The sequence below is a fragment of the Haliotis rufescens genome, unplaced genomic scaffold (assembly GCF_023055435.1).
Source record: "Haliotis rufescens isolate VD_foot unplaced genomic scaffold, xgHalRufe1.0.p SCAF_11, whole genome shotgun sequence".
In the NCBI taxonomy this organism is placed as follows: domain Eukaryota; kingdom Metazoa; phylum Mollusca; class Gastropoda; order Lepetellida; family Haliotidae; genus Haliotis; species Haliotis rufescens.
Window position 1 is genome coordinate 34,474,285 of NW_025963791.1, and position 11,982 is coordinate 34,486,266.

The 11,982-nt window shown below is 41.4% G+C and overlaps 1 protein-coding gene across 1 annotated transcript; it reads right to left on the reverse strand.

The window, feature by feature from the left end:
- Nucleotides 1-11,133: 11,133 nt before the first annotated feature.
- Nucleotides 11,134-11,514, reverse strand: LOC124151245 (armadillo repeat-containing X-linked protein 4-like). Its single transcript, XM_046523631.1, has one exon. It carries the CDS (start codon nucleotides 11,512-11,514, stop codon nucleotides 11,134-11,136), a length of 381 nt encoding a protein of 126 aa, XP_046379587.1.
- Between the last annotated feature and the right edge of the window lie 468 nt (nucleotides 11,515-11,982).

Sequence of the window (11,982 nt, forward strand, 5' to 3'; positions counted from 1 at the left end):
ATAAGATTAGTGATGGTTGTGCCGAAACCATCCGTTGTTGGTTCTCGAGAGAGGGAAACATTTACATATCGCTTGACCACGCTTTAACAAAACCGTATCAAAACGTTCAAAGTGCCACTAAGTGATTCCACGATTGGTTCATGTTTTGCAATGTTGGAATGAAGATTGCCCAGGGTGAAGGTATTGACCGCTTCTGTTTTGAATGACTGGATCCACTAAATGCCACACACTAACTAAACATTCTTAAACCTTTCTGTAAAGTATCTGGTCGTGACTAATTGTCCAAGAGGTCCACATGGAGCTTTCTTTGAATACACAGGCGTTACCAAAGATGAACCAAGAGGTCCATGTGAAGCTTTCTTGAATACACAGGCGTTACCAAAGATGAACCAAGAGGTCCATGTGTAGCTTTCTTGAATACACAGGCGTTACCAAAGATGAACCAAGAGGTCCATGTGAAGCTTTCTTGAATACACAGGCGTTACCAAAGATGAACCAAGAGGTCCATGTGAAGCTTTCTTGAATACACAGGCGTTACCAAAGATGAACCAAGAGGTCCATGTGACGCTTTCTTGAATACACAGGCGTTACCAAAGATGAACCAAGAGGTCCATGTGAAGCTTTCTTGAATACACAGGCGTTACCAAAGATGAACCAAGAGGTCCATGTGAAGCTTTCTTGAATACACAGGCGTTACCAAAGATGAACCAAGAGGTCCATGTGAAGCTTTCTTGAATACACAGGCGTTACCAAAGATGAACCAAGAGGTCCATGTGAAGCTTTCTTGAATACACAGGCGTTACCAAAGATGAACCAAGAGGTCCATGTGAAGCTTTCTTGAATACACAGGCGTTACCAAAGATGAACCAAGAGGTCCATGTGAAGCTTTCTTGAATACACAGGCGTTACCAAAGATGAACCAAGAGGTCCATGTGAAGCTTTCTTGAATACACAGGCGTTACCAAAGATGACCCAAGAGGTCCATGTGAAGCTTTCTTGAATACACAGGCGTTACCAAAGATGAAACAAACTCTGCCACATCGGTATTTCGTACCACCTGATACTCTGTAATGGAGTGGAAGGAGATAATATCCACTAACCAACTGTGAAGCCTTTTCAGAGATATTTGTCTTGTCTGTTAAGCTGCAAGTATTGTCCATGATAATGCCATGTAAAGCTATCAGAGTTATACGTTCAACATCCAGTGAAATGAATCATGGTTTCGTAATATCTTATCATTTACTATATCCGAGGAGGTTATATGCATATTGAATACTATTAATGTATTGTTCAGTTTATATTTGTGTATCTATATCACAGCGTGTCAGCTTGACGGAGGCACGGTCGGGTAGCCTAGTGGTTAACGCGTTCGCTCTTCAGGCCGAAAACCCGGTTGATTCCCGACATGGGTACAATGTGGGAACCACATTCCTGGTGTCCGCCGCCTTGATATTGCTGGAATATCGCTAAAAGCGGCGTAAACCCATACTCACTCACGCACCCAGCTTGATGCAGGATGATGATCCCGAAATGATGCAGGATTTAGACCTTTACCTCATGGTAAACCAACGACCACGATGTATACACTTATATACTCAAACATACTAATGGATTTAACGATATTAACTGGTGCTTTTAGCTGTATAGAAATGTTTTCAGTGAGTAACTTTAATGCCGTTTTGAACAGTATTTCAGTTATATCACGGCGTGTCAGCTCAATATCAGGAAAGCACGAAGTGATGCAGGTGTGAGGCACGGGTTTCATGCTTCAGATTCAGATGCAGATCATTTTATTTACTCCAAACCGCCCCCGGTGGTACAGGAGTACAATATATAATTAACATTAGATAAATATACATCGAACAATGTAAGACACGATATACATACATAGCATGTTTAAATAAACGTCAGGATGAAAGGTTTTACATCTCGTTTATTGGTATGTCGGTAAATATACATAAGTCTCTCAAGTGTCTAGTGCTGTTGTTGGAAAGTAGTCGTGCCAATATATGAGTATTAGGGAACTTATAATAATATCAGAGATGTATAGAGATCTTTAGAGAGCAAACATTTCGCATTTAAATAAAATATGACATTCATCACTTACCATAGGGAAAGTACATCGTTAGCATGTTCGATCTTCACAAGCGATTTTTGTTCCATCTACCGGTTTCGTCCCGAAATCTATTATTATAGTTCTATTTTTCTTATATATTTTTGTTAAGTGAGAGATATTTATCAAAACAGAGATCAAGTTTGATATTCTCATATAGATTCCCTTTTGAACTTGATATGATATTGCATCGCGGTTCTTGAGGAAACTGGTATGTTCAACATGGTGAGTGAGTCATTTAGTCGTACCTGGATAAGGGTTTTCCAACACGGTACACAAACCACAAGAGTTATCAGAAAAAAAACGAGTTCAATTCTGTCAAAACAGATTTTTCAACTTTGTACACCACTATCCGACATGACAAACTTAAGGAAAGCTTCATTCCTTGATCCATCGGGCTTTTGTTACAAAACGTGATGACCTTACATCCAGTTACTTATCTAACGTCAGAGGCTCAGGACAGTTTGTCAACCATGAAAGCAAATGCCATCTGAAGTTACTGAGAAAACAATACGCGAAATGCTGGAATTCCTCATTAAAAACATCTACGTAAAATTTGGGGGTGAGACATTTAGGCAAGAGGTCGGCATCCCCATGGGCACCAATTGTGCACCACGTTTTGCTGACCTGTTTCTTTAAACATATGAATCAGAATTTTTGTCCGGATTGGTAAAGTCAAACCACTATAATTTGTCCAAGAAGTTTAACTTAAGCTTCAGGTATATCGATAATCTGAAATCGGTCAATGACAATCAAATAGCCAGTTCCCTTCCACTGAATACCCACCTGAACTGGAAATAAAGGAGGCCATTGAGACGGCCTCATCTGTTTCGTATTTGGATCTATGCATAAAGAAAGTTACAAAAATGATGTCCGATGTAATTCTCCTATTCAGACTTGTACCATATTTGTTCCGGTGCTTTTCTTTCGGGGAGGGCGGTCGGGTAGCCTTGTGGTTAAAGCATTCGCCCGTCACGCCGAAGACCCGGGTTCGATTCCCGACATGGGTACAGTGTGTGAAGCCCATTTCTGGTGTCCCCCGCCGTGATATTGCTGGAATATTGCTAAAAGCGGCGTAAAACCACACTCAGTCACTCTTTCGGGGAACATTTGACTTGCCTTTGCATGTGTTATTGACGGGTGCCACGGGTGGTGCAGGATACGCTCACCTTTTCCCGAACACCTGGTGTCATCACTATTTGATGGTGATCCATAAACACATGCTCATGATATGGTCGGAATCGTACAATTGACTCTGCTTTTGGCAGATGTTTCGGATGAATAAGAAATGGTTTTGTCACTTTTATTATGAGACATTCTAACCACTTATGTTTTTCCAATAGTTTTGGATCGAGTCACTGCATGCGTGCCACATCAAGCTGACACGCCGTGATATAACTGGAAACTGTAACACTCGCTTTACACCCAACTCACTCACTCACTCACTCACTCTTGAATCATGATAAATATAACTATAAAGTAAGTGTGAGTGAGTACGATTTTACGCCGCTTTTAGCAATATTCCAGCAATATCACGGCGTGGTCACACATTGTACCCATGTCGGGAATCGAACCTGGGTCTACGACGTGACGAGCGAACGCTTTAACCACTAGGCTACCCGACTGCCCCAAAGTAACTGTGAGAGCTTGTCATTGCCTGTTGCTGTTTTATGCCAGAAGTTTATCATACTCTTATATACCTTTAAACGAAGTGCCATTCTTCCAAATTCGCCATAAATTATGAAGTTCGTGGTACTGTTTCGAAGTCATGTTGCCATTTATAAAACAAAAAATTGCAATTTAGGAGAGGGTAATTATTGTTAGTACAGTTTTGTCTAAAACCCCCATCTCCCACACCTCACCCCTGTAATAAATAACTGGTCCCTAACATCTGCAAGACAGACTTATCATCTAGAACTGCATGGACACGATGTTTAGAAACTCAATATCGATTCGATAAATAGGAACATATCGATACAAATTAGCGTTTATTTTTGTAAATGTTTGATATTTATCGATTTATTGCCGTCATAATTCATCTAACAAATATATTGACAAACAATACCCGTGAACTATTGATCCAAGTGCAGGTTGCTCCAATTAGCTACACAATGAATCCTAAGCACTTAAGATATGGCGGTATTTAAATGAATCGCTGAGCAATTGCCTTATCAGCACACGCCTCTTTACGTTCTCTAGGGCAACGGGCATACTGGTTGGAGTTTTCAAATTCACATTCCATGGACTTGACATCCGTGTGAGGCAGAACTATTTAAATGGCAATCGTCGGGCAAATATTAATCTAGCTGAAACAAGTATTTGAATTACTATGTTATAATGTTTAATTCTTCTGTCCGGGTCCGGGTTTTCACTCTATTTTCGTTATTTAGAATGTTATTGAATTATCAAATCAGTTCGACACTTGACAGTCCAGAAAACGGATCACAATATGTTCTGAATATTTTGTGTGTATCATACATAAAATATGACAGTCAGTAAAGCGTCCACTAAATGCATTTAATTATCTGCCCTAACTTTAGGGTAATCAGATTATATTGAAACAATGCTTAGATCAACATTCAATAGTAAGCGTGTAGGCATCTTAAATCGACTGATGTTTGCGTGGTGAATTAATTTCCCGTCTTTCTCAAGGTGAACACTTTACTTGCCTTTGTGTTTCTGATGGGTGCAACCGGTGGGGTAGGATACGCTCACCTTGCGCGAACACCTTGCATAATCACTATTTAAAGGTGATTCATGGACACGTGCTAATCATATAGTCGGAATTGTACATTCAACTCTGCTTTTGCCAGAGATTTCTAACTGTGTGGGGGGCACGGGTGGCCCAGTCGTCTAAGGCGCCGCGATTTGCTGTGCAGAGTTGCGTCTCCTGGACACGCCAGAAACCTATGATTGTGGGTTCGAATCCCGGTTCGCCCCGATTGTGTTTCTAGGTTTGTCAGCACCATACCCGTGCTCGTGGGTTTCACCGAAGTGGTAAACGTCTGAGACCTGCATCACTTCGGGCTTTCCTCCCACATTAAGCTGACACGCCGTGATATAACTGGAATACTGTTAAAAGCGGCGTTAAACCCAACTCACTCACTCACTCTAATTGTGTATGTAAAGGGTTTGCCGTTTGTATTTACACCGTGAAGGTTTGCCATTTGTTTTGGTATTTGTGATGAAGGTTAATGGGTGGTATGTATTTTTGCAAACCAAATTGAATAAATCTCTTACACTGGAATAATTAGATTTAACTACGTGTATAAGATAATCTGGTGTCTATGAAATACAAAATTAGACATTATCTTAACAAAACATATATAAACTCGTCAGCTTTAATGACCGAAAGCCGTTGACATCCCACCCTAAGTGCTAAATATATCTATTATAGATATATAATAATATAAGTCTAGACTAAGACAACAGTAGGCACGTTTTATATAGATACAACCAATTACTCGGAGCCACTGTGTTTGTAATGGTATATGACATCGATCTGGTGTTGATGACTGCGGTATGGATACACACTCAGTCATACACTGTAGACATAGTGGCATTTCAAGGGAACTTAGGCTGTTTTCGTCTTCCTCAATATTAAACCGCTGATCACAGAAGGGCAAAGAAACATGACTGATTAATTTCCGTCTATGTAATTTGTTACAGGACGAGGATCTGGTATTTAACAGAATGTCAGGCAGCAATCATGTTTGACAGAATTGATGTTTACGACATGACTGTTTTACGACATTGATGTTCCCTTCATATATGTTTGACGACATTGGTGTTGACGTTTGTGTTTGACGACATTGATGATTACTAACATTATAGTGGACAACGATTATGTTTACGCTATTAATGCTTGACGACATACATTTTACGACATTATTGTTTGACGGCATAGGTTTTTACGACATTGATGTTAACAACAGTGATGTTGACGGAATAGCGGTAAGGAGATGGATGGTTATGACGTTCATGCTTGGAGGCGCTGATGCTTACGGCACTGATGTTGACGGCATATATGTTTACGACACTGACATTTACTACATAGTTCTTGACGGTGTAGATGTTTTAAACACTCACGTTAAAACATGTCTATATTCATGTTAACGGTATTGTTATAATCAATATTGAAGCTGACTGGTTAGGGTGACTGGTTACTCTACCAACGTAGCAATGCAACTATGTATACCCAAATTACATCAAAATATATCTTATCATTGACAATAATACAAATATGGTTATAAGGACAACGTGGGTTTTAAATGAAAGAGAGTTTTCTTTTTCCGCATATAGTGACATATATACACAATAATGTGCAACTCTCAAAGAACCTATCACATAAAAAACTTTTGAAAACATGAATCATATGTTTTGTGCTGAACGTTAGATTTCCAATTTCAAAATGTGTCAACAGATTGCCGAGCAATCGATAAATCGCCAGCATGGACCTTAGTGTATAAAATAATTGCTTACCTGTATAATTCATACTGTTGACGACATTCAGTAGCAACCAAGCACCGAGTGTGTTCCTCATCGTCAACATTAATAATAACACCCTTCTTCAAATGTCAAATACTAATAAGCACCCTACAGCTCGCACTTATAAAATATCCCATATTTACACATACCTGGGGTTTTATCAATACCCGATCAATAACGCTAGTTGGTAGTATCGAACCCAACCCCTCTCCTCTACGTTAAATCTGGATAGTCTGTGAAGAAGTCTGCAATGGGTTGTTTGGACAAGGCCGGTGATTACTGTGGAAGGCAAGTCAAAGTCAATAGTTTCGGCCTTAATGCTATTGAGGAATATTTCTTAACATGGTTAGATTGTAAGGTAAATGCAGGCTTCTACGAAGGTCCGGTATTTAATGACGAGTTTCATGGTGACTGGGGATGCTGTCAGGAAACGTCCGTCAGACTGGTCGTGTAGGACATGACGTCTTAATCCCCTGGTACTCAAAGTAACTCTTGCTAAAAATAAAGAATATTATTATAATGTGGGTAAATAAAGATTATTGTTATAATCTGCGTGGAGCCAATTTCTGGTGTCCCCCGTAGTGATATTTCCTAAGCGGCCTTAAAGCTCCTTCACTCACCAGTCTGTATCGATGTGAACACGCCAATCGGGTATTCGTTAACTCAAAGTTGAAACTACATCTATTTATCCGCAGTCGAGTGTCAAAATAATTCTCGTCAAAGAGAAAATAACAATATATAGAACTAAAGGGGTTCGCTGTTCCGAGGTAAACCATTTGTGTAAGCTTTATTGTGTCAGCTACATACGTCACTGCTAACCTTTTTCAACAATTTTAACGATATGCTACTAGAAAATGTTTTGAATGGTTATTTAGTTTTCTGCTATGCTAAATCACATAATATCATACCTACGTCCTCCTGTCGTGAAGTATTCATTAGCCGTTTATCATTAATCGTACCATTACAGCATCATTTTCAAGCAATTCTCACTGAATGGTTTTCATTCCTTGATCCATGTTTTTGCCATACCATTCCCGAAAACCAAACATATTACGTAATAGCAGTGTCCGAATTAAAATCCAGTTTGCTATATCTGGTCTGATGCTAAAGGAATTACTTCATAAATTTTACCCCATTGCCGCAATACTTAAACACATGTGTAGGAAATAAATACATTCAAAAACATCACATTACCAATGTAATAGGTATGAGGCATTTGGAATATTTACATTAAACTTCGCCAAGGATCTTCAAGTAGGTATAAGGTACGGAGAACCCTCAGTCATAAATATTTTGTGGCGAACTGGCAGCAATTGCACTGTAAGAGATGACCATTGGTTGATGTTATGATTTATGCTGCCTTATTGGTTGGTACATAAATCCTGATGAAAACGCGATTTTAAACAGACAAAATGTCCTTGGGTTGATGAATTTCCGACACGAGTCTTCACAACATACTGCCTGTGTAAACATCTCGGTGTCATAGAGTATGGCTTTCTTTGAACGTTGGACAGGACGCTTTGTTCCAATTAAGGTAATTTGGAGGTAAATATGGCAATTTTACATTTAGGATGTTTGACATCTTGAAACAACTCTTCCTATGTCAGGTAATTACATCTATGTCACAAAACAAGACATACTATTTGAAAAAACAACAAAGTGTAATCAGTCTCAATTATCATTATTCCATCAATGAATATCAGCTGGTGTTCGCGAAAAGGGTAAGCATGTCCTGCTCTACCGGTGGAACCCACCGTAACCAAATTTGCACAAAGAGTAAGTGTGTGTTTGTCACCTAACGCCGCTCGGCAGTACTCCCGCCATACGACGGCGGCCTGTAATAATCGAGACTTGACCAGGGCATCCAGAGACACCTGTCTCGGAAGCAATAACCACACTCAAATATAGGTGTAGGTTGTGGTTCCAGAATATAGAAATCGACCCGAAGACTTGACATCGTTGGAACTATTTTATACGCCAGCCGTATGCTTTGAATGTGGTCATGCACAAATGTACTTGCGCTAACGTGTTTTGCACGATCATAGATTGCTCTAAGTCCATCTAACATGTGACCTTGACAGGGTATCTGTAAAAAATGTGACAAAAAACATTTCTATAATCATAATAATTCTCCTTTGTTCGACTCCGACTAGATGCATTTCTTAATAGTATCCGCGAAAAGGTGAGCGTATCCTGCCCCACCGATGGCCCAATCAGACACACATGCAAAGGCAAGTCAATTGTTTACCTGAAAACACCACTAGAAAACAGCTTAAGTTCACATGCTGCTGTCACACTTTTACATCACTGTACTACTGTAATGAATAATTATCAAAAATAGTATGCATAGGAAATATGCACCTTTGTGTCATGCCAATCGTGTTGTTTTAAATAGAATTATATCATACAGCTAAGTATGGTCAAGGGTGTGGGAAATCATATGCATCTGGATCCTGCTTCGAAAGGGCGCCCTGTATTCCTGGATGGGAAAATCCGGCTTCAGACTGGTGTCACAGAGATCCATACTACAAGACACATCGTTATGTTTGCTCAGGCTGATTGCAACCAAGTGTAGTGCAGAAATCGTCCAAGGAGTGTTCGATGGTACTGTACCTTGATGGCTCAGTCTTAACCACGTGGGAGTTATTGTTTGAAAGGCCACAGTCAGCTATCCAGGTCAAACAATACTACCACCGACCCCAACTATACGGCTCTAAGGATGTGGATTCTATCCCCACTCACCCCTCTGAAGCTCACACGTGGTCGTCATTGACATGGTTTACCGTTGTATTATTGAATTGAAGACAAATCAATCGGTATTCCCAGCCATCCTTGTCAGATTGTCTGATTTGTCTACCCCCACCCCTGCTGAGACATCTCTCACGATCCGTCTCTGTTAGGGATTTAGAAATTATCATACACACTGATTTCTACTTCTATTTTGACACTGTCTGGGTGACCTGGCTGGCAAATAATCAATTGCAAATATAAGAGACACATCCTATCCATAGTCAAGTGTTGTCCATTGTATGATTCCGACTATATCACGAGCATGTGTTTATGAACCACCAGACCGCCACCGTGGTCTAGCGGTACAGCGTCCGCCCGGAGAGCGAAAGGTCCGGGGTTTATGAACCACCAGACCGCTTCCGTGGTCCGGGATTCGATCCACAGCCGCGCCATACCAAAAGACGTTAAAAGATGGTACTTGTTGTTACTCTGCCTGGCACTCGGCATTAAGGGACCAAAACAATGATTGGTCCACTCGGGGTCTGTACCCTGTGTCTGAGTGAGGTATTCATGTCAAATTGCAGCATGGTATCTAAGTGGACTAGCATTATAAAGTCGACATAAGTCCGGACCAGTACAAACAGCCTCACATACACGTGGATGCACATTGCTATATAAGAGCAATTTTCTTGGACGCGACGTTAAACCCCATTTCACCTCACCTCACCTTATGAACAACCATCAAACAGAGATGGTACCAGGTGTTCGCGAAAAGGTAGGCGTCTCCTGCCACCCGTCACACACATGCAAAGGCAAGTCAATTGTGCACATGAAAAAGAAACCCGGTAACATATGGTGCAAGTTAAAATAAGGAAAGAAAATAACCAATTGCATATAAATGCCACAAATCCTATCCATAATCATAAGCAATCGTTGCTAAAAACATTGTCAGTTGTACATTTCCAACTATATCATGAGCATGTGTTTATGAACCACCATCAAACAGAGATGATTCGCGAAAGGTAAGCGTATCCTGCCACCCGTCACAAACACATGCAAAGACAAGTCAATTGTTCACTTGAAAAAACACCGAACATATGGTGCAAGTCAAAATAGGGAAAGAAAATGTTAAGAGAAAAGTATTAAGGAGTGAAGATAACACATACATGTGTCAGCAGTGAACGATTTGTAAGTCCACGTCCCTTTTAAATTGACTCAACTGCCTCTTGAAACAGGATACGTATGATCCATGCTAACAAATCGGTGTATTGTGTGTGCATGGCGGACTCTGACGTAGATAGTGAAGGTTGCCGAGCATTCCTATTTAATATTCATGGAAACCCTAACAGTTTCAGCTTCACAGCAATAGCTTTTCGCACGCACGACATGTATATGGCGCTGAAAGAAGCGACTCATTCATAAGTTATGCTCCTTGAATGTGAACATTCTGCTCAAAGATTTTAAGATAGTCATTTAGATGTTGTTTTATTTGTGGATGTGTTCAGCAGAGTGCGTATTATCAGACCTGCTCACATGTATTCAACACTGTAAGCACCAGACAATTCCACGGAATGTTGTACAGCTTGATCCTGTGTTTCTCAAGACCGCCCGACACCACTCCTCTCCTCTCCTCTCCTCTCCTCTCCGCGCCGCGTCGCGCCACGCCGCTCCGCTCCGATCCACTCCACTCCACACCGCATGGCGCCGCTCCTTTCCATTCCACTCCATTCCACTCCGCTAAGCTCCACTCCACTCCATTCCACTCTGCTCAGCTCCACTCCTCTCCACTCCATTCCACTCCGCTAAGCTCCACTCCACTCCGCTCCACTCATTTCCACTCCATTCCTCTCCACCATACTCTGCTCCACTCCACTCCATTCCACTCCGCTCAGCTCCGCTCCGCTCCACTCTACTTCGCTCCACTCCACTCCACTCCACTCCACTCCACTCCATTCCACTCCACCCAACTCTGCTCCACTCCGCTCCGCTCCAAACCCCCGCCCCGCTCCTCTCCACTCCATTCCACTCCGCTCAGCTCCGCTCCGCTCCACTCTACCTCGCTCTACTCCACTCCATTCCACTCCACTCCTCTCCGTTCCGCTCCGCTCCATTCCACTCCACCCAACTCTGCTCCACTCCGCTCCGCTCCAAACCCCCGCCCCGCTCCTCTCCACTCCATACATTTCCTCTAGTATGCAACATTACTCACCACGCCGCGCCGCTCTTGTTTGTTTCTCCACATCTATTACCAGGGTTTATACATACTCACTACAGCTTCAAGGCGACATGGACGTGCACATTTCCACATCTTGTTCAGCGAACATGTTTGTTTATTCCACTTGTTTTTTCTTAAACATTAAGCAGGGCGATGCAATGACATGGGACGTCAACCGTAATGAATCACGTGGTGATGAAAGCCTCCCTCAACTTGCTGCACACGCCGAGATATATACACGCTTACCAACAGAGTGATCAGTTCCAAATATCAACACCTGAGCATCTTCTTGTACATTTCACCGTCTTTGTTATCTTTATCGATCTTTCAGAACCGTTACACACAAAAAGTATATTAATATTCCAGGTTGCAGTTCCAAATTAAAACATTGTAATGGGAGTAATAGAATCATTTTAAAACACTTTTTGGCCGCCTC

Bases quoted from the DNA above. Each gene is read 5' to 3' on its own strand.
- LOC124151245 (XM_046523631.1), bottom strand. From the start codon at position 11,514: ATGTATGGAGTGGAGAGGAGCGGGGCGGGGGTTTGGAGCGGAGCGGAG.